General features: G+C 33.7%; 2 protein-coding genes across 5 annotated transcripts in view; both read right to left on the bottom strand.

The window, feature by feature from the left end:
- LOC129223420 (uncharacterized) overlaps window positions 1-7,021 on the bottom strand; it is a 33,571-nt gene extending 26,550 nt beyond the window's left edge. For 2 of the 4 annotated variants that reach the window (XM_054858018.1, XM_054858020.1), the window contains exons 1-2: window positions 6,932-7,021; window positions 846-1,108 (exon numbers count right to left, since the gene is read on the bottom strand). In XM_054858018.1, the coding sequence (XP_054713993.1) occupies window positions 846-1,079 (234 nt within the window). In that variant the 5' untranslated portion in view covers window positions 1,080-1,108; window positions 6,932-7,021. Of the gene's footprint in view, window positions 1-845; window positions 1,109-2,499; window positions 2,529-6,931 lie in introns of those variants that run through there. The other 2 variants (XM_054858019.1, XM_054858021.1) reach the window with 2 other exon arrangements.
- LOC129223423 (BRISC and BRCA1-A complex member 2-like) lies at window positions 5,718-6,999 on the bottom strand. The gene has a single exon (XM_054858025.1). The coding sequence runs from the start codon at window positions 6,902-6,904 to the stop codon at window positions 5,795-5,797; it is 1,110 nt and encodes a 369-aa protein (XP_054714000.1). The 5' UTR covers window positions 6,905-6,999; the 3' UTR covers window positions 5,718-5,794.
- Window positions 7,022-24,369: the final 17,348 nt, after the last annotated feature.

Here is a 24,369-nt window from a genome sequence, read left to right as displayed (position 1 = left end):
GAGACCACGGGTCCTAAAAAACAAATAAATAACCCACCTAAGGGGGGTCAGGGTGCAGACTGCAGCATTGAATTTTTAGGGGGTTGTTTTTGAGGGGTATTCTTTGCTTCTTGGGATGGGCTTTTGAATTTGGGTTTGTCTTTGCGACATTTAGGGCGTCCACCCTTGCTCTTAGGGGGGGGGGCACTCCTGCTGAAATTATGAGGAAGCTCGACCCCCCCTCCCATATCTTCCTTTAAAAACTCTTCAAATACGCAAACAGAAACAGCACCCCAAAATTTTTGGTACTTACAGAAATTTCAGATCACAAACACCCCTGGTTTTCATGCCTTTGAAGATTACATAATTTATGCATATGTGTAACAAGTTCAAGAAGAAATGTACTTTTGTACCCATTGCCCCACCTCTTACCGTTACGCCTTAGGTTATAGTAGAAATGATGTAATCAGAAAGGCATTGGACTCACAATAGCGGAGTCGTAGGCTTGATGCCTGCTGGTTGAAGACCCTATGTACACTAATGGTAACTGGTGTGCACATTAAATCTGTCATGGTCACAATATCCACCAAGTTCCCATTCCAAATCCATTCTTCTGGATTAACATTTAGTTATACATACTTAAACACATATCGAATAAAAAACAGATGATGCAAAATATCTCTAAAGAAATAATATCCATTATAAAAATTTAATTAAAATGTAAGATTTAAGTATGTTCAAAAATAAATCATTTTAATATTTTGATAAGAACTTTTAAAGCTAGTTTATGAAAATTTTTTTAAATGTATACACAAATGCCCGCCTGTAAATACACCCAAGTATAAGCAGAAAATTTGTAGAAAAACCTGAACTATGAGAGGCCGATCATCTGCACAAGTTGAAAAATTATCTTGGCGATATAGCGAGTCTTGAAGATATTGCTGGCTGTGCAACATTGGAGAATAACAAAGTTGTGCATTGTAGTTGCGGCAAACCATTCGAAAAGATAATTCACTCATGTCCACCATCGGAGCAGCAACAAAACGAGGACTTTTTAGGACGTCATTCCAAAAATCATATCCAGTAAGTTTTGAACACATTTTGTATCAGGAAGCAGAATTTTACTATCCTGAAAAAAGTAATATGTTTGGTTTTAATCAATCTTTACATGTACTACAATTTGAAATAAGATTGCTACTTTAACTTTTTGAAGTAAAAAAAAAAAGAAAATTTTAAAAAAGGCATAAGTTTCGCACTCTTTAGTGATTATAAGCATTATTAGCAGCAGGTAAAAATTTAGGAAGTTCAGAGAAACATCAGGACATTTTACTGCATTTTTTAAAAAAATAAAAGTTTTAAAAAGAAGGAAAATGAGTTAAACATATTTCCCATAAAGCATAATACTACTAAATTTGCGACGAACATCGCAGAACGAATGCATGAGCTGCAGAACAATTCCTAATAGCTTCCAATTCAAGATAGAATTTTGCACAAATTCTGGAGATTTCTTTAAACTGGAAGAAAATCTAAAATTCTGGGAAGTTACGATAATTCGGCAGAAAGCTCACAAAAATGTTGAATTCGATAAGTCATCTGCAGGAACTTTAGATTTACCTTGAACTTAAAGAAATCTGCAGAATTTGTGCACAATTCTATGTTGAGTTGGAAGATATTTGTCGACAATCAGCAGTTTCTGCAGAAATTTCATGTTTTAAATGTGTAAAGATCTAATTTTTCTAGCAGTTTTGGTTCCCCTTTTCCTTATTTTTCCCAATCAATCTTCACCACTGCAATTTCCTCCATAAACAAATGTTTTGGAAACATGCCAGCATTGAAATACATCCATCGCTGAAAATTGAGTAGATTGTTTGACATGTCTTTTTGATTTCAGTTCTTTTGCATCCTGTATATATTTCAATTATTTTGAAAGTTTTGAAGTGTTTTTTTCACTTCCCTAACTCGACTCATTTTAGTTATTATTTTAGTCTAATTTATTATTGAATAACATTATTTTAATTATTCCTTCATACATGCAAAATTAACCAAAAAAAAAAGTGGTTTGGCTCCTAGGTTCGGATTTTTATAAAATTTTACATCTTTGCTCTTTCTATGCTTTTCAGAAAGGATATATAAAATAGTTTTGGAGAATCGCAGTCGGTTTAGATTCCACAGAAATGCATGGCAACAATAAAATTTCAAAAAACTGAAAAAAAAAAAAAAAACTCCTGTGTGAATTTTGATTTATCGCCCCCGATTTGGTCAGTTGCTTGTGTATACAATGCTTGAAGTACTTGCAGAACAACTTGGTCAAATTATTTCACGTTGCAGAACATCAAGTATTCTGCTTTGGGGCATATTTCAATAATGATCAGACTCATTCTACTTATCTACTTGTGTATGAAAAGGCTTCATTTTTTTTTATTGCTATGGTTTTGCCGTAGGAATTTTTCTCTATCACTGGAAAAACCCTTTTTTTTTGGGGAATTTCATTGTTTTTATGAAAATTTGGGAGATATTTACTTCATTAGGGAGCTTGGCCTCCAAATTTGGGAATCTTCCAAAAGAACTCTGAGAGTTGACATCTTATTTGCTATAGGAATAATTAAACGAAGTTAGTTGATGTTTAGGAACTTGCTCAATACTGCCAATGTTCATGAAGGAGACAACTTTGCAAAACTCACCAACACATACATTGACAGATAAGTATCAAGTTTGCAAACACAGTCGATGCCCCCAAATGCCTTTAAATTTTAAACTTTGACTGTTAGAGTCACTGAAAAAGAATTACGTTGGGATCATCCCAGGGCTGTGGAGTCAGAGTCAGAGTCGAACTGATTTTGGGGTAAACAAGTTGGAGTCAAAGTCACTCAAAAACATGCCGACTCCGGGTTTTTTTAATTTCTTTAATTTTTACTGACTCTCCTTGCATTTTTTAAAAAACTGACTACCTATTAATTTGATTACATGCTACTAATAAGAAAGTGCTTGTCATTATGGCAACTAGCTGGCTTTATTGTTTATCAAGCTTTCTGTAACAGCTACCTACACTGTCTCCTAGTTTGCTTATTTTTGAACTTTATTTAAGTGATAACAACTGTCAGTAGACAGTTTTGTTGCCTAACATTTCCCAAGTTAACACTTTCAAATAAAAATAATAATATAATTTTTACCTCCATCTCAGTTATAAAATAGTGGAAGAAATGTATGAATTGCTTGAGCAAGTTGGGAAACTTCTGAGGGTGCTTGTTAAATTCAAATAAGTGTTAGTTTGACCCAAACGTGCAAATCCAAAAGATCCGATAAAATATAAATGTTTTTTTTTTGTAATCTTTATCTAAGAAAGCTTGGTTATCACTAAAAAGTTCAAAATAAAATCAGTACATGATTTCTTGGTTACAACAATCAATAATTGTAGTTAATCCTAAAGACTTATTAAGGTTAATTCTAAAGCTGCCAATATAACTAAAATTAAAAATTGAGCCAAGAAATGTAGCTATAGTAAAAGCTATTCGTACAAAGCTGTATACCGCCGGATTTTGGGTAAATATTGCACCAGACGTACATGTACCCGACCTCTCCTCGCAGTATAGTGCAATATTTTTGTTGAAGTTTTTAAGATGAAATTTAAGATTTAGAGGGGGAAATAATAAATTTAGGAGGAGGGGGGATTATTGGGAATTTTTTTCAGAATTTAAGTATTTCAATTTTTATAAACTCTGAGATTAAGTTGAGGTGGTATCCACCATATGGGTGTCACCCGGGAGGGGGGAGGACCGCCCCATCAAGAAATGTTTTTTGACTAAGAAAAAAATAAATAAATAAATCCCTCAAGTTACAGCTTTCAAAAATTGAAAACACAGAATTTGATCAACATTTGTTAGTTAAACATTAAAAGCAAATTAATCCTATCCAATTTTTTTTAATGGGACTTTTAAGTAATCTCACTTTAAGAATCGCAACTATTGGATAATTTGATTTCCAAATTGAATTTCTAAAGTTGTATACATCTTAGGTTTACAATAAAATACAACGTGAAAATAGGAATATTCATAAAAATGAATTCATATTTCAATCTCTGTTTATGGGTTTTTCACCCCTTCCCATGAGGAAGGGGGATTTGGAAAAAAAAAAAAAGATAAATAATAAAAAAACTCGGAGTCGGAAATTTTTCTTCCGATTCCGCAACCCTGGAACATCCAAAAGGAGGATAATATTTTTGTTCCATTCCAATATTGTAACTGTTCACCACTCCAACACTGAACAATATACTTCAGTTAAACCACTTAGAAATCAGATCTAACCCTCTCTGAAGTACTTTATATTTCATTGTCAACAATCCTCATGTCAACAATCCTCATATTACATGAAGTGAGATATTCACCCATGAATGTACAAAATTTTAATATTTTCATTCAAAATTTAAAAATATGAAATTGATAGTGTATATAAGAAAATGTACCTAAATATAAATATACAAAACTACTGTAATTGTAACAGCAAGCATTACAAATATCAGTATTATGAAATAGCGTAGTTGACTGTGATTTCCCACTAGTCCAACGGATTACTCAATTCTATTTTATAGAGAATGACCATTATAAAAGATCACTGGTCTCGGATCATTGGATCAGCAAAAATTTCAAACTTTGTCATGTGACAAAAATTATTCAATAAATTTGAAAATAACGAAGAGCTAGCTCTCTACTTACTTTTTTTTAATTCTTCAATCTTCATAAACATTCCTAATTAAGATCATTAAACATTTTTTACCTTAGATATATTGCAGCAGCAAAATGCTAAATTTAAGCAAATTAATGGTCTTATAATTTATACTGTAAAAATCTAATGACTGCAATAAAGAATTTTCAACTTTATCTCCCCCGCCACCTGATGTAAAAAAGGACAGGAAGTTTCATGCGTGTATCTCTGTGGCATTATGGCTCTTCTATCTTGTTTGAAAGGTGACTTGATTAAGATTGTTCTTTGCTAGGTTTGTCAAACCTATTGTAGGCCATGTTACCAGTCGTTATGTTCAATGCTGTGAATCAAAAACCATATTGTGCCACTGTATATCTGCATAAAAAAAAGGGTGGAAGAGCACTTTTAGGTATGAGCTTACATTAATGAAATCAAAAGGTAAAAGGATGCTTAAAATTTTTTAAAAATTTGAGGGTTACCAGCATAAGAATTAAAAAATAGAGGAATGTCATGTACCGGTTTTTATTTTATAAGCAATCATGTTAATTTAAATTAGCAAATAAAATCATGTCAAGTACCCATTGGACATGAAATTATAATTTTTCCCATCCTAAAGAAAGTTTCTTACTCATTATATTTCTTGAGATATATGTTAACATTTTACCAACCATCATTTTCGGCCTTTTCAAATAAAATCTTTTTCACATATCCAGTTTTAATAAAAAAACAACGAAAAAAAAAAAAAAAAAAAACCTCAATGAACAATAGCTAAGAACAGTGGTGCCAGTACATAAACTGTTTTACCTGACAAACCCACTATACTCAAAGAAATCTTGAAAATTTAAATTCTTATTATTTTTTAGATAACATGCGAAAATTAGGAAAAGACAATCATGTCCCATTGGAACCCGATTCTTGTGATAGTAAACTTCAAACAAGCAGAACCTTTAATAGTTGTAATTTTAATTGAAATAGATGCCATGTATTTTAAAATCTCAATGAAAACATGAACAAAGCCATGTAAATATTTATATGCTCAATTTATTTTGACATAGTTGAATTTACAGTACTCTGATACATAACACACACATATAGTCCATAATTCATGCCATAATGTTCATGGAGATAATCCATTTTGTACAGAATTTCTTTGAAATATCATAGCATAATCTTGTATGAATTCGACTGCTTTTTCCAGCATAACTTCCGATGACCATGCTTGACTGTAAGGATAATTTATCACTGTAGTAGAAATAGGCTTTTCAAAAGATGAATGATACACTGAGCGAAAAGTGAAGGAAGGTTTATTCATAGGAAAGTTTTGAGGCAGATCGATTTGAAATATAAAATAAAAATCATTTTGTTCCAACAAGAAAGATGCCTTCAGTGCCAAATCTCTATCATACTCAATATAGCAGCCTTCAAAATTATTTAAAAATGCAGACAAATATTCTTTGCGCTTATCATAACTGTAAACTACCATATCGACTCGCTTCTTAAGCGATTCCTGTACAAATGGTACGTAGTCCATAAGGCATCCATCACTTGAAAAAGCGGGAATGCGCCAGGATATTGGAGATCCTAACGCATGCTCAATCTTTGGAGGCAAGCATAACTTTGGAGTAATTTTCGTACCTTCTGGATCATTGAAAGTGACAAGCAGTAAAGCTGTGTCTTCACCGGACTCGCTTTTAAAAATGTAAGGCAAACCAGAAAATATGACCCCAAGTCTAATTAAAAAGTTAATTGGCCCTTCCTTATCTTCCCCAATAGATACTTCAATGTCCTCCTCTTTGACATCAGTTTGCTGTATGAGCGTCGAGTATTCAAATTGAACACGAGAGTATTTTTCTAAACGAGCGGCTTGCTGTTTTTGATACTGTTGAAGAAGTTCCTTAAGAACAATCAACAGTGAGTCCCTTTTCTTTATATCCCAATTCATTAAACTTGGCACATCTTCTAAATTTAAATCGAAAGGTTCCATGAAAACAAAGTCGGGAGGATTGTCCGGAAAACTGGCTTGAAATATAATGAACCAATCTACACAGTGACCACCATATGGAATCACTAACTTAAATCTGTCATACAAAGCATTTTTTACCCAAGCTGGACAAGATGGCAAAGGATTTAATATTTTAATGGACCCAGGGCAGATTCCAATCTTCCCTCTTTTAATTATTTCTTCTAACTGCACTTGAACATGGGGCGCAAAACAAGATACAGACATATTTCTTTCAAACAAATAGTTACTAACCTAAATTATATAGTTACTCTGTCATAATAGGTATGGTATTGAATTTTAAATATCACACAACAGCATTTACAAATGTAGTTTGTTTTGTTTAACAACTTCTACTTCCACAACATTTTGATTTGTGGAGATGCCAGAAAGTGTTTCAATTCGATAAATTCAGCACCGTTCGGATCCACGATTGAGTGGAGCGTGACTAAAATGAGGACTATAATAAGTGGTTTTTTTAAAAGAACATAATTAATAAAGTTCTCCAAAATTTCATTATTATGCAGTAATATTAATAGTATCTGTTCGCCGGTCGTATATGAAAACATTCTTTGGACTCAACACGTGAAAAAATTATACATATCTACCGAATCTACTATTTTTCGAGGGAGCTTCCTGAGTTTTTAGGATGCCTCCCGATTTTCCTCTTAAGTATGATTTTTTTTCCTAGTTTTTTTCAAATTCAGATAAATGAAAATAATGATAATTTAAATTTTGACATCTAAAACTCAAACTATGTTTTTCGCAATAACGAATTGCTTATTAGGACCCTACTTGTCTGGTTTATTGTTTTTATAAACGGCTCTTGTCTCTCGGAATCGACTTTAATTTATACCTCGAACGGCTCCTGTCCCCCGGAATCGACATTACGTATGCCCCGCCCTCTTGACTTTAAACAATCCTCTTTACACACACACGACACACACACACACAAAAAAAAAAGCATCCACCACACAGCAAGCTTCCGCGAGCATGTTTCGATCCTTCTGGGTGGTGGCGTCCATGTCCTCCGGTCTAGGAAGATTGGGCGCCGCAAATTGGGCACCGGGATAATTGGGCGCCGGGAACATTGGGCACCGAGCATTTTGGGCGCCAAGCACATTGCGCCCAATGTTCTGGGACCCAATGTTCCCGGCGCCCAAAATGATCGGCGCCCAATGTTTCTGATGCCCAATCTGCGTCGCCCAATCGACGGCGCCCAATCTGCGGTGCACATTCTTCCCATTTAAGGGTGTGGCTTTGCTCCCCCTGTTTTTGAGGGAGGGGGAAATATTTCATTTTAATAAATTTTTGTTTGAAACTTTTCAACACATTTTAAATAAATTTAAAATGATGTTTTGAGAAAAATAAAAAAGAAATCTATTCATGTTAAGCAAAGGACAAATTGCAATCACGTAAGAACGTACCCCACGATCAGTGGCGGACTGGCTCTGCGCTCCATTGGCCCGCGGGTCGGTGCATGGGCTCGCCCGCCCCTGTTCGTCCTAAACACCCTCCCTCCTGTACGCCCTCGAACATTTGCTCCTTTAAACCTGTGCCTGTTCATTTTTTACTGTCTTCTATATATAATATACAGAAGAAAGTATTGAATAAGTGCAAATTTTCGAATTTTGAATTTTGACGGATTCGAACGTTTTGAGGTGTGCCGAAGTCCATTTCGACCATTTTTCGAAAATGGGTGTGTCTGTCTGTCTCTGTGTGTGTGTGTCACGTATGATGTGTGTGACCAGTTTTTTGTGGCAGCTCTACTGCAACCGCATGAAATCGAACGAAATTTGATACACTTATGTAGCCCTATGTGAACTTGTGCTCATTGGTTTTAGGGTGAGTTCCTCCAAAAGGGGTGAGTAAAGATGCGAATGAAATATTTTACTCTGTGAATGGCAACACTGAATGGCATTTCAACATTTGTGATGTCACCGGACAGAAGCGTAAACAATGAAAGTGCACCGATTTAAGTAATTTTTAAACATATTAAATTTAAACAAATTATTTAAAAAATGGTCAGATCCTATGTTTTTAAGTATGCTCTTTCAGAAAAAAAAAATACTTTTAAAATTTTGAAAACGACCCCATCATTTTAAGCAAGGCTTTTAAAATAATTTTCAATTTTCATTCTTTGCTTTGCTTTTGAGATAAATCGGGAATGGGTATGGTCGTCAAGTTTTGGCGTGTGTTATTTTGTTTTTGTTGGGAATATTGCTTCCTCGTCAAGCATGGGGAGGGATAGAATCATAAGAAAGATACAGAAGAAAGTTTCGTGATGGCCACAACATAATAGTTTCTTCTTGTTTTTGCACCTTCAAAACTGCGTGACTTCATTTTTTAAATTCTTTTAGAACTTGGTCGCCTTTTCTTTTTTAGCTCCCTCTGTGCAGTTTACTTTTTCTGTTTGTTTTCGCCCTCGAACCTATGCGCACGAGTGCTGGTCAGGGTGTACGTACAAGAGTGTGTACTTTCAACCCCTAGCTCAAAAAAAAAATTAATTCATGAAAATTGAAAAGCTAATAGAAATAATTTAAAAACTACAAAATACATCACAAAAATTACTAAACTCATGTTCATGTCTACGGGTGCCAGTAACGGCTGCATTCTCACTCCCGTTGACTTTTAAAAATAAAATAAAATTAATTAAACAAGGTCTACAAAATACTTAGGAAAAACTACAAAAAAAAAAAAAAAAAAATCAAGGGAAATATGGTTCACTTTCATGTCCATGAGCACTCGCAGTGGGCTGCTTCAAGAGAGTGCACTTTCAACCCTTGGCTTTTAAAAGTAAAATTAGTTGATTTTAAAAAGTAATATCACTTTTAAACTTTTTTCCCACTTTATAGGCTGACCACCTAACTGCAACATCTGCTCTTGCAGTGGCGGATTTACTACGGGGGATGTGAGGGCAACCGTCCCCTCCGTGACCGTCATTTTCTGAAACCAATGATATAAATTTGAAAGAACTACTGACAATCGCTACAAATACACTCCACAAATTTGCTTTAAATTAATTTTAGAAGGTTAGTGTAGTCGAGGGACCCTAATATCTTAATCGGGCCCTGACAGCCCATCGAACTCTTTGAGTCTTGAAGAGTTTGGCATCAACGTGTTTATGATGAAGACAAAAACTATATTATAAATACTGAAAAGTGTGATTCTGTACTTCACTGTCTTTCACTGCATATCTTCTTACTACTATTATATATGCGAAAGTTTGTCTGTATGGATGTATGGATGTACGGATGTTTGTTACTCTTTCACGCAAAAACTACTGAACGGATTTTCATAAAACTTTACAATAATATAGCTTATGCATCAGAATAACACATAGGGTAGTTTTCATCGCGTTATGGGGGGCAAACCCCCCTTAGGGGAGCAATAAAATACAATTTTCGTATAAATTCTCTAATATAAGGATGAAAAAATACTTGCACATATTTACATTATATGTCCATCGAAAGCTCTGATTTTTCTGCTGAAGATGGCACCTGTTCGAAATTTCTAAGTAGAATAAAAAACGAGTTATGAGCTTTTTAGTTCCATGTTCGAAGGCTTTCCTCAACTCAATACAGTATTTAGTGTATCATCTCAACTCCCTGTCGATAGCGGCAATTGTTGTATTGTTGACTATCTTTGCTTTTCGTGACTGTTCAAGGCTTTTCTCAAGTCAAATCTTGAAGTAAGATTTTTGCACAAGATTGGCAAATAATACATGATTTGGCTGATCATTTTCCACTTAAACGGAACTTCAATGTAATTAATGGTTTTTATTATTATTTATGCTGATTGAACGCTTACTCATTATCCAATCAACCAGCAGATCGCCAAAATTTTTGCAGAAAGATTTCCGTAGATGATGCATTTGGCAGTTTTTTCAACGTCGCTGTTTTTGAAGCCGAAGACTATACATCATAATATTTCTCAGCTTTCACCATGTGAACATGAATATCGCCAATCAAAGAATTTTCAAAAGACTTTTTTTACTGTGTTAAATAATCCAGCAACTAAATTAGGCAAATCCATAAACAGCACAAAACTTCCATTAATTTTCCTTTTTGCACAATTTCAAACAATCACCAGATTTTACAGCTTATTTTGGAAACATTTCGGATGAAACTGTTTAGCGCCATTTTATGGTGACCAAAAGTATCTCAGAATCTGGCGACGATATCTCTGTAACGAAAATTAATATCATATCGTTTTACAAAGGAAGGAAAGAAGGGGGGAGAATCATCGAAGGTACCCCAAAACGACTCTCGCAAATTCGGTAAAATCGCACCAAGAGCCCACAATGATTGAAATTTCCCAAAATAGCTAAAGCAAGTATAAGGGGATTACGAGCGCAGCTACTTTTTTTAAATCACTTCGTACTTCATTAGCCATACAGAGAAGGTTTTAGACTCCATGTTAAAAAAAAGTATCAGCAGATTAATCTTTTTAAACATGAGAAGATTAATTTCATGTTTTGGAAATTTGTATATGCTTAAATATAGTGCTTTCGTTTCTAAATCAATACTATTTTGTTCTTTATACTTATTGCTATTTTAGTTTTATTGGTAAGGAAGAAACTCGATTTTTAATCACGTCAAAAAGATGTGTTTTAAATTCTTTCACTTAAAACAGAAAACAAAAGCAAGTAACGATTTTTTCTCTTAATTATTACTGATCCAGGCAACGCCGGGTATTTTCACTAGTAATATATAAAAATCTTTTGTGCGGACGTTTGTCACCATAAGGCTTTTAAACGGCTGGACCGATTTTGATAAAATTTTTTGTGCGTGATTGAGTTGTGGCAAGCATGGTTTCGAAGCGCGATGGATCGAATCGGTAAGGTTTTTGTTAATTAATTAATTAATTTAAACATTGGATGGTTATATCTCTCAAATGATTAATTTTTATTTTAACTTATTGTTGAGCGAGAATTTAAATAAATATTTTACCCTTTGCCAAAGGACAATACGAAAGCCAGCTCTGCTTTTTGTAATGAAATTTCCTACTGTGATATATATACAAATACAAATACAAATGTGACGACCAGCAACAGGCTCTGGGCCCAGCTAGGCTGGTCCTAGTCAATTAATTAGTCCCCAATGAAGATCAATGGCCCTCTTAAAGCTATCCACTCCCTTGCTCATTACCGCCTCTTCCGGTAAGCTATTCCAAGTGCCCACGACCTTCTAAAGTAGTAGTTTTTCCTGATTTCCAAGTTAGCCTGAGATTTAAATAGCTTAAAACAATGACCCCTTGTCCTGCTTTCCCCGCAAAAATTTAATCCATTTACATCTTTCATTTTGATAAATTTAAATAACTGAATCATGTCCCCTCTGACTCTCCTTTGCTCCAGGCTATACATGTTAAGCCTATTAAGAGAGAGAGAGAGTGAAGCCTTCATTTCTCTTGAAAGCAACGGTTTTAGATCCCGTGATATATTTTAAAGTATAAAGTACTGGAAGGTTCACGCAAAACGTGTGTTCTGCTGTCGTAGATGGTCTTTGGTTGAACCATGTGACCGGATCGGTGCTTTAGGTTTTCCTAACCAAATAATCAGGAAGTACCGCACCTAGCAACATTTGTTTCTCGGCTCAAATCCATCTGAGTTTTGGCACCAATGTCAAGAAGATTTTAAGAATTATCTAACTAATCAGTGCATTATTAAAGGAAAAGATGATGGAATTTAAAGACGAAACAAATTTTGTTTTCGTCCAGATAAATTACAACAGGGTAGTTCTGTATACAAAAGATCAGTGCAGTGGAAGATCTTTATCTTTGAAGGAAAGAACAAACTAGGCAATATATGAAGTTTAAAAAGTTTTCGTTCAAGAGATCGGGCCGCTAATCGGTCGGAGTTGGCTTCGCACACTGATCGACTGGATTACAGTAACGTGGTGGCTTGGCGACTTTGGTTATAAACAATAGAGTTGCGTGATCATTTGTTTATATTTTAAAGCAACTTTTAATGTAACTTATTGTAATTTTTTGTTTATTTGGCGAAATATTTCAAATTGCAAAGAATTGTTTTTCGTTTTTAAAGAGTGTTTAGTCGTTTTAGTTGAAGAATGTGTTTATTTTACATCGGGAGGGGGAGGGAGGAATGAGTGATTTTCGCTTAGAGAACTGTTTTTACCTTTATCATTTTTTTAAACGATATCCTTTCGATTGTTTTATTCTTTTTCATATGGGGGATGTTGCAGCGGGATTTCCCGTTTGTTCTAGATGGGTAGTTAGAGTTTTACACTTAATATCAGAGGACGCTTTTTAGCCTTTGAGTATAGCTGAAGGAACAAACCATCAAGTACGGGAGAAAAAATAGTTAATAAAATAACTGATCAGTGGGCATTAGATAAATCAAGTTGTAATAAATATACGCAGTCTGTCACCATAGCAGCTTAAAACATTTTTTGTTAACCTATTTTTATCAACAGAACGGTTTAAACTCTTGGACAGTTTATTGAAATTTTTTGTCTTTTCAATTTACAAAGTTTGAACAAAACAACGTCTGTCGGGTCCTCTAGTAAAAAGTAAAAATATGTCAGATTGTTATCCGTGTAAAGTAGCGAAAAATCGGAGAATTTTGTTTAAACCTGTAACGGAGATTAAAGCCAAAGCCGGGTAAGACTTTTGCAATTAAATGAGATGGGTTCCTTAGCAGTTGAGTCCTTAGGAGAGGGGGGGGGGGATTATTTTGTCAAGAATAGACGATTTTTTAAGAATGTCTTCGGTTTATTTCTTAAAGAAGAAAAGTGGAGGTTTTCGAATACTTTGTCAGGTTTCAAAAGAGAACAATTAATGAACGGAATTAGGACACTTAAATGAATCTGGTTTGCCTCAGCAGTTTTGAGAAGAAGCAGCTATGTGCTTCCACTACTTACGGAATAGAGCGGTTTTAAAAGGAAAAACAGAAACCTCTTTTGAGCTATTTGGAGGAAAAAAGCCATCTATTAAACACTTCCGTGTTTTTGGCTGTAGTTCGTGTATTGGACTTCTAAAAAAGAAAATAAATTGGATATGAGAGCTAAACAGGGAGTCATGGTAGGATATGTGTTTCATACAAAAGATTATTGAATTTGGGATCCCGAAAATCGCGAAGCGACAGAAACGCTGAATGTTAAATTCGATGAAAATAAATTCTGGGCGAAAGGGAAAAAAAATCCTACAGGAACGGGAAACAGAGGGATACAGTTTTATTTCACCACTGAGTAAGTCTGAAGTAGAGAAATAAAATCGAAGAATATCCTGAAAATCATAAAATTACATGTAGTGAAATTCAATGGGTTGAAGAAATGCCAAGGCAAACTAGAGAATGCAGGCATATGTATTATTCCATCGACGCAACGCGACGGTTTTAAATCCGAATACGTTCAATCCTGAAGCCGAGGTTTATTGTTCCGAAAATAACATTGAATATGACCCAAAATATTTTGATTTCACTTGTGATGATAATTCGAGAAAAGTATCAGATTCTAATGAAGATAGGGGGAACAATTCAAGTAAGCTAGAAGCTAACATTTTCGAAGTTGTAATTCCTTCGAATTTTAAAAAAAATTGAGAACACCAGAAAGTGAAGATTGGCAAAACACAAAGCTCAAGAAATTCAGGTGATCTGAGGGAAAAAAAACAGCGTTTACGAATTGGTTCCACTGCCTGAACATTTTAGAAAGAAAAAAAGGTATAGATGGTTTTTTTTTGATTATTTAAAAACAAATGAGCAGAAGGAAATAATGCAGTTCAAGGCCAGACTGGTAATTTTAGGTAACCACCAGGTATGGGGGAATACTTTTCACAAGTGTAGCACACACACTTCTCCAATAATTTCCTTTCCTTTGATTGAGGCTTTCTTTTCAATTTTTGTGTATAAGCTACATTGAGTCCATTTCCAAGTAGATGTTTGCAATGCGATTCTCTACATGCGGATTTAAAAGAGGAGATTTATGAGATAACCTGAAGGGTTTGTCGATCCCTGAAATCTAAATTTTGTCTGTAAATTGAATAAATCATTGTACGGATTACTCCAATACGGCCGTAATTGTCTCCGTGAAATTGAAGGAGTTTTTGAGAAATTACAATTTAAGAAGCTTAATAGTTGCAATTGTATTTATGTGTACAAAAGTAGTACAGTTGTATTATGTGTACAAAGAAGTACAATTTGCTTTAGTTTATTGGATACTTAAAATATACAGAAGATTACAAACTAAATTTAGTTGTGTTGAATATGTCATAATAAATGCCTATTCTGATTCAGATTACGCCTCGAATCACGACGACCAGATTTCAATGGCGGAGGGAGGGGGGAGCCTTGTAGAGGTTCTGGTTTTGGATAGGTTACGAATAATATGGTGTACATTCAAACGAAAATGCATAGCACTGTCAACGATGGAAGCAGGGTATATTTCAATTTGTGAACAATCTAAGGAAAGTATGTGGACCAAAAGAATTTTAAATGAATTGACCACGAAAAGAATTCAGAATTTTAGATTAATTAATAGAACTCTGTACTGTGACAATCTAGTTGCGGCCGAATTTTCTAGTTCTGCAATAGAAAATTGCAAAACTAAGCAGATTGATGTAGGGTATCATTTCCTTAGGAATTTGATTGATAAAAATGAATTTGGAAATAAATTTGTTGAAAGTAAAAATAATTTAGCTGATTGTTTTACAAAACCTTTCTCTAGGGAAAACTTACGTAAAGCTTGTATAATTCTTTAGAATTGCAATGATGTATTTTCCTAGATTGCTTTTTTTTAATTGTTTCAATTATTCCATTATGTTTAAGTTATAATTTAAGCACACAAACGGTATGGCCTGAAATATATTTTTATTTTTATTCATGTCTTAAAGTACAGTAAACTCCCGACTATCCACGAGTCAACAGACTTGTCGGTTATTTGGCGGCCCCTTAATTGTTTCAAACGCATGTTCCAATATGCAGAGAGAGAGATATAGATTTAGCTTCTGGTTTAGCAAGGATAGTCATTTTACTGGACCTTAGTACTAGAAATATAAATTTAACTGTAAGGAGAAAATTCAATCAGAAATAGGAGGTGTCAGAGGGCTACCTCCTGGCATATTTTCGAAATTGAAGACATAAAAACGCAGTTTTAGACTATATTTTAAGTTGGAGAGGAAGTAGAGAGGAGGTCCAATATATCCTCTCCCAATAGTTTTTACACAAATTTAGGTTCCCAAATCACAATCGTACGTTATATTTGAGTATGAGAGGGGGTCCGGGGGCTCTCCTCCGGCAAATTTTCAAGATTTTTAGTTGAAAAACACGGATTTTAGACGATTTATGGTGATGTTATAGGAGGAACAGACTTGTAGTCATCCCCTGATAATTTTTCAAACTTCTTCAAACTCCAAGCACGCAATTGTGAATTATTTGTGATTGTGACTGGTAAAGGGGGGGGGGGGGGGGTCCGGGTCTGTCCCCAGGGAAAATTTTGAAAATTGTAGTTGAAAAATGCAGTTTTAGATGATTTTTCAGTGATATTAAGGAGAATAGAGATGCAAACGCCATCCCTCCAAAAGGTTTTGAAAATGAAAGCTTTAAAATGCGGTTGTTGACTTTCTTGTTAAAATGGAGTGCATCGCCAGTTTCTAGAAATTAAAGCTCCGAAAACGTAATTTAAACTTTACTGAACTTACTTCACTTACTTCACTGAAGGAGGAGGGGGGAGTTTTGAAGGGGCTCGCACACAGAAATGTTTCGAAATTGAAGCATTAAAAACGAGATTTAAGACGTTTTTCGCTTATGTTGGCGAGAGAGAGAGAGAGAGATGGATCATTCTCTCAAAAAAAAATTCCGATCTGTAGAAAACGTAGTTTTAGCAGATTTTTGATAATGCTAATGTTAAAGTGTGGAGAGATTCGGAGTCCTCCCCTGAAAAATTTTCAAACTTGAAATTAAATTAACACAATCGTAGGCTATTTTAAATACTGCTAGAGGAGTGGGGGGTTTGGGAGATCTCCCTCGAAAAATTTTCTGAAGCCTTAACAATAAAATTACAAAAAAAAAAAAAAAAAAATGGAATTGATAAAATTCAGAAAAACCTTAAACAATTTTTCTGTCGCACTTTCTACCAATTCGTTAATTTGATAAATGGCCAAATGTTTTCCTTAATGTTCTGGTGAGACTCAGTTCATGTTCGACAAAGCGATTGGGGCATGCTGTAGCCTTTCGGTACAGTGAATGTATGCTAGTGCCTCTTCACTATGAAAGACAGAACGATACAAACACACAGAACAATGCATTTGATTCACGTCCACCGAATTTCAACCGTTTTATTTATTTTTGACTTTTTTTTGTTTGTTTTTTGCGATATTTTTTTAGATGCATTAAGCCTCCTTTTGTGCTTTTTTCTTCTTTCTCTGACTTTTAGTGGGACAGTAGGCTAAAAAAGATATTTGTACGGGGAAAAAAAAAAGCTAAAAGATTTTTTTTTTTTTAAAGGATTTTTTTTAACAGTAGCGCAAGTCACATGATATACGGAAAAAGACTCCTTAGAAAGTTTTGTAATTTTTTCTACTGGACACTTTGAATTCCTTAGTATGCTATACAAATTGGTGAACGTGCATGTACAGAAAAAGTTTCGAATCAAAATTTTTATACAAAAGTCCCTAAATTATTAAAATTATACTCTAACTGCTAAGAGCTTTAGAGTTCGTCATTCTTTCGCCTAGTCGTACTCTAAGACAATTCAAAAGCTAATGCAAATCATTCCAAAAGAAACATTTTAAATTCTTATACGTAAGTTATACGTAATTTTAAAAAGTGCATGAACTTGGGGGAAAAAAGAAAGAGGAAAAAAACATAGGCTTTTAATTTTGATTTGCTATGAGTAACCCGTTGTCTTGGATACTCTGAAAACTTTTCCCGCTCTCCTCCAGGACTGCACTCCTGGCTGTTCAGTCACGCAAGATGGATTATGCAGATAACTGTGAACGTGACTCGAGTGCAGATGAAGAAATTGAAATTCCGAGAATTTATTTCTGTTCTACGAAAGACGGTTAAAGTAACTAGAAGATATTTATTTGAAACTAATTTATTGCTTGGCGCTGCTCTGAAGATCAAGATTAGATATTATGAATGATTAGATATCCTCATAGATATAATAGCTGATGATCGAGTAACGCGCGTGTTTCAACAATGAAACTCGCGCCACAGCATGATAATTTGATAATATGTTTTGGTAACGTTTAACATGCAGGGAAAGGCTTTATTGTGACAAGGCTGAATTCGATCCGGCAGCTTGACAATTTTACTGGTAAGACTGTCATTTTAGGCGAATGAAGAAACAAAAAAAAAAAAAAAAAAAGGCCAACAATGAACGCTACCTACTGGAGTTCAGGGTTAATCCACTGGAGTTAGGGTTAAAATTTTAACTATCAAAATATCACCAAACAGGCAATGGCTTCGTTCAAATGTAGAAGCAATTTTCACCCGTCATACCTTGACAGGCGATTTTCTAGTTATGAATAATTACTTCTGAAAAAAATCAAATAAGGGGAATAAATCTACAATACTCAAAAAAGAGGGAAAATTTATATTTGTTTACAAATAATAATAATAATAATAATAATAATAATAATAATAATAATAATAATAAACCCCTTTAATTAGGCAGAAGAAAACCATGGTCTTTAAGTTAAAAATTAACTGTAGTTTTCTCAGTTATTCTCAATGTATTTTCGATAAATGAGTCATTTAAAAGCTATGTAGAATTGATAGATAATACTGAAACTTAAAAATAAATAAATAGATAAAAATCACAGAAACAATTACTATTTAGTATTTCTTTTGTTTCTTGATTCCCTTTTAAAATGAAGAATAAGCTGTAAAAGTCATTCCAGTATTTTTAAATCTGGCTAAATATGCCAAAACTTGTACATTTATGGTATAGTCTCCTCTGGATATAGTGACCGATGTTTTTGAACTACGAGAGTCATTACAACAAACGTCGACTGTACCACATATTTCTCCCAGACAATTAAAAGACGAGTTGTCTCTCCACAGGCGTTAAAAATAAGCAACACTTCCAACTTCATGGTACGAATTCACTACAGCGTTTTAATAAGATCAAAATAATATGCATTGACATTAGTAGTTCATTTATTATAAGACCGATTTTTAAAAATTTGTATTTTCAAAACTTTTACTCATTTTGAAGTAATTGATAACGAAATACAAGAAAAATATACTAAGTGGGGGCAAGTATTCAGGGGAGCTCCAAAAATTTTTGGGAGGGTGGAAATTCTCAATTTACCAAATGGAATCCAAATTTCCATGAATGATGATAATTTAGCCAAATATAACTCTAAATGTTGCCGGATGATGATCTTCAGCTGAATAGAACTTCAAATTTTGCCGAATGGTGATAATTTTTGGAACGCCAAATTTCCCTGCATGATGATAATTTTGCCAAATAAATCTCGAAATTTTGCCGAAACGTTGGTCAAAATTTGCCGACTAAAGATTATTTTTGAAAGATCACAGTGACCTCTCTTGACCTCCTATCAGGGCATCCCTGAGTTCTCACAGTGCGTGCCTTTTGTTTCGTGACCAACATTCAATCTGTAATACAGATCGTTACACATGCCCTGTGGTCTCTTTTATGAGAATAACGTCAAAGACATTGTTTATCAACCACCGAAAACACCAGGAGTTGATAAATAATAGCGAAGATGACCAAGAATGCAGACTTAAAATGTTTTCTTAGAGTCACGTGGGTGTATTAAAATCAATATTGCCAAACCAATGCATCACTCTCTTAAAGAGTGTTTTATCCACAATGTGTGTCATACGATTCATTAATTCTAGCCATCAAGCTAAAACACTTTCATTTACCTAATGATGAATCAAGAAAAGTTGTCGGAAGATCTGCAATTAAGCTTTTTTTAAGAAAACTATTTTCATTACTTATTGAAATTCATAAACACCTGTCACGCAGCCCTGTGGCCTTCTTATCTCTCACAGATATTTTCGATGCACGATGAAGGAAAAAAAATATTGTTAATCGATGGATGGCTTTTTCCAACTTGCAATTGTTTACAGGAGAAAAAATAAACAGGTGGTAGCACTTAGAGTATATACAATGGGTTTTTCGCAAACTGTATCATCATTCAAAGTTGTCAGCTAAACTTTTTTCTTTTGGTAAGACATGTCAAGAGAAAATGTTCCGAAGTAAAGATGATAAACTTCTTAAGTTTTGTTGACAGCAGACTGCTTTATATCAATTCCTTATTTACTACAGTACTGGCCAAATTATTAAACTAAAGAGTTTTTTTTTTTTGTTTTTTGTAAACTATTTGTACTAAAATACTATTTATTTTACTGTTAAAGTACAGTACATATTGTACACTGATTATTACGTTATTTTAGCATAATTTAGTGTTTGCAGGTGGCAGCACTGTCTGCTTTGTTTATGTTCTTTGTTTATCTACCTACCAGAAACATAACCTTAATCAGCTTAAACAATTAAATGTTAATTAATTTTTAAATGAGCTGTTAATTGTAAAATATAGTAAACACAAAACGAACTCTTTGCCAGAAAAAAAATTAACTAATAAAAAAATCGTGATCGTTAAAATGGGTCATTTTAAAATACGAGAAGGCATAAAAACGTTAGGAATCATTGATTTTGGTACTTTACGTGAAAATATTCGATATGAAATGAACGAAAAAAAAATTAATTTGAATTCTGAAATTTTGAATTCAAATTATGTTTTTCGCAATCACGAACTGAGACAGGACCCTGCTCATTAGAGTTATTGTTTCTAAAAACGGCTCCTGTCCCCCCCCCCCCCAAGCCTGCCTCTCCTCCTGGGCGGTTACGTGTGCATAGTTGTGTGTGTAAGTGTGTAGGCTTGTGTGTGTGTGTGCGTAGATCTGTGTGTATGCACGTAGGCGTGTGTGAGTGTATGTGCGGGAAGTCGTGTGTGTGTGCATGTGTGTGAGTGTTTGAGCGTGTGTGTGTGTAGGACATGGACACCTCCGACCAGGAGAAGCGGATAGCTCAGGACCGGAGCAGCCGCGCCGCCTACAGAGGACGGTAGACGGTGGTGCTGCAGAGACTTCCGGTCCAAGCTGAAAAAGGTACGGACCTCAAAAACGGTCAAATGAGAAAAATAAGCAATCGTGATTGCTCCAAAAAAAAAAAAAAAAAAAAAAAAAAAACATACATTATAAAACACGCTTACTAGAGCCTAAAGAGAATGGCTCAAATAGGATTAAGCATGATGTCGTAGCGCGATATTACTTTAAACAGCAACAAAAAAAAAAACATGATCTCCAGTTTTTGCGACTTTTTTTTAATTCTTTGGTAGCATTTTCAATGAAATGGTCGCCCGTTGACGACTGGCGACCGCTAATCAAGAGCTTTACGTAAAGGACCAAAACCTGGTAAACGTCGACATTCGCCGGTGATTGTCAACATTCACAGACATCGGTGGAAGACCGAATGTTGCCGGAGAACCACTGACGAATGTTTACATTCTCCAATTTCGGTCTTTCGTGGTAACATATGGTACTATAATTTACCATGTTAAAAAATGCTTTCTTTTCTGATTTTAATGCCGCAACACAACTGCGGTTCTGAACCCTTCAGTTAGATAAAATAATATATTCATTGAAATTTTGATTAGAATTCATCTAAGAGAAATATGTCAGTCAAACAGGACCTTTTCTGGCTCATTGGAAGATCGATCCTGCGACCTTCGCATTATTAGCACGGCGCTCTAACCAACTGAACTAGTGTGGTTTTGCCTTGGGGTGTTGCACGAGCAAGTAATACGTAATAAAGTAACAAAATAAATCGAAATCAATGCCTCAGTTTTGTTAACATATTTTTAATAAGTTGTGCTGCAATTTACCTTGTCAAAACAGAAGTCTTGTTTCCTGATTTTATCAAAACCAGAATTGTATTTCAGAATCTCGCCATGCGATTAAATAATATAGGTATTCATGGAAAACTGGATTGGAGTTGTGATGATTAATATGAGTCATTGAAACAACATTTCTTTGTCCTTATCCGGATTGCTATATATTAATGCGTGATAAAAAATGAAAAATACTCTTTTTTTTCTTCTAAAAATCAGTTAAAATGTGAATTTTTTGCTTATTTTTCGCCGAAAGCAGGAATAAAGATTTTTGGGATGACTCCTTATTTATGAAGTTTGATGAAGTATTAAAGAAGTTTTTGTAGTACCACAAAAATCATCTTTGAAAAATAATTTGTATGATATTTGAAAAAAAAAAAAAAAAAAATCATCAATTTTTTGTTAGGAATGTATATATATATATATAACAATTAATTAATATATATATATATATATATATATATATATATATATATATATATATATATATATATATATATATATATATATATATATATATATATATATATATATATATATATATATATATATATATATATACAGTGAAATCCCGTTACAACGAACTTCAAGGGACCGTAAGTTTTGTTCGCTGTAGCGGGAAATTCGTTATATTGGTATTCGTTGTAATGAGATTTCACTGTATGTATATATATATATATATATATATATATATATATATATATATATATATATATATATATTATATATATATATATATATATATATATATATATATATATATATATATATATATATATATATATATATATATATATATATATATATATATATGATTCAGTCAACCAAAGTTGTCATTTTTTTTATACCGAAAAACATCTAAATATGAATTTGGAAATCAAGATTGCTTATCGTTTTCTCTATATCGTGGCTTTTTATATTTACTCTGTGCGCTGTAGATAGCGAGTCACATGATCCGTGGTCATTGCTTGAAAACTTATATTCTTTGGGGCTTTAACAATCGTGACGAAGAAATTTTATGAAAATTAAACTATTAAGTGAGGGAAAAAAAAAAACACATCTCTGGTAATAGGCATTGTCGTATGCTTTTTTCTCATATCGAAGTACAATGTTTATTTTTTTTCTCCCTTCTTTTTTAAAGAATTTATTTCTGATTGTATATTCTTTGTACTTATGTGTGTTATTTTTTCTGTATATTTTTGGACTATTATTTAACTTCAAACGCTAAGCTACCGTAATTATGAATGATTATTACTGAAAGTAGAAATAAGTAGAGAATTTATTGCACCAAAGATGTTAAATGGATTCATTTGGAACATGCTTTTTTTTTTCATTTTCTCTGCTGTAAAATAAAATTTAAAAAAAAAAACATATTACAATTCTTTCACACGTATCTTCATTTATAGGCACCCACTTCTTACTGCGTTGATAATTCATTCTGATTTAATCGTGTTCATTTTGTATCACATTTAATACTAGCGGTACCCGCACGGCTTTACCCATAGTAGAAAATTAAAAGGTCATTTGGTTCCCCTGCATATTTACAAATAATGGATAATGAATTTCCCGCCAGTTTGCTATATTCATTTGCTCGCCCATGTTATGGTAATTTGCTCGTTCACGTTATGATAATTTTCCCGATAAAATATTCTTAAAATTGGAATAGAAAAAGAACAAAATCGAATTTCCGAAAAATCGCTTCGAGATGCACACCTCTATGCTACAAGCTAATTTTGTGCCAAATTTCAGGAAAATCGGCGGAACAGTCTAGGCGCTATGCGCGTAACAGACATCCAGAGATCCAGTTATCCAGAGATAAAGATACACAGACTTTCAGCTTTACTATTAGTAAAGATGAAGAACATGAGAAATGGTAGACATAAATTTATTTAAAATTATAACTTTTAGAAATACGAAGTCATCGATTACTGAGCATCAAAATTCGAGAAGAAAAAAAAATTAAAAGCATTTCAAAAAATTAAAAAAACCGTATCTTAAAACTTGGCTGCAATGCAAACTTCAATTTGTAGAAAAAAGTTTCATATTTACATTTGTTTTTTCTTTTTCTTCAGAAAAAAAAATCATGCCGTCAATTTCCTTATGTTTTACTCAGAAAATGGTTAAAAATGTGATGTTTGTTTTAAAAAAGGAATTTCTCTTCATTTTAATATGGTGCATAAATGGCAAGGAAACTTAGTAAAAATTTGTGTTCTTCTTTTTAAATATGCAAACTAACTGTCCAGAAACATAGTGATAAGTTGAACTCTCAAAACTAATATGAAGATAAATAAAATAATAAATATATTCAAGAAAATTAATGTTACTTTCATTAAAAGAAAAACTTGCTTTTTTTTTTTGAAGAATGTACTAAAATTTTTGCAAATATCATATCTTTTTTTAGTGCGCCATTTTAATCAATTATTTGCCAAAAGTGAATAATTTTATGATGTTTGAGATAGTTTTTTTAAAAAAATGTCTATCCTTTTACTATGGTAATTTCCTGTAAACGAAAGTATCAGATCATTACCCATAAACCTGTTACTCATACATCTTCATTCCATTGAAAAGTTCCCTTTAAAATGTCAAACAAGTTAATGGAAACATACGAACTGTTTCAAACAATAAAAACAGGAGAAAAAGTTTATTAACTCCCTATTTGTAGGGACAAACGATTTTCTCTTTTTCCCTCTTTTGACTGCTCTGTCGAATCGTTAAAGCTTTGGCAGCAGTTCGCGCCGTAGGTTGCTTTTCCCGCGCTCTCTCCCCATGTTTTGTCCTTCGTGTGGTACCGACGGAAACTGACCTTTACG

The sequence above is a fragment of the Uloborus diversus genome, chromosome 5 (assembly GCF_026930045.1).
Source record: "Uloborus diversus isolate 005 chromosome 5, Udiv.v.3.1, whole genome shotgun sequence".
Classification (NCBI taxonomy): domain Eukaryota; kingdom Metazoa; phylum Arthropoda; class Arachnida; order Araneae; family Uloboridae; genus Uloborus; species Uloborus diversus.
Note: the sequence above shows the minus strand (reverse complement) of the source record. Positions and strands in the feature narration are given on the sequence as shown.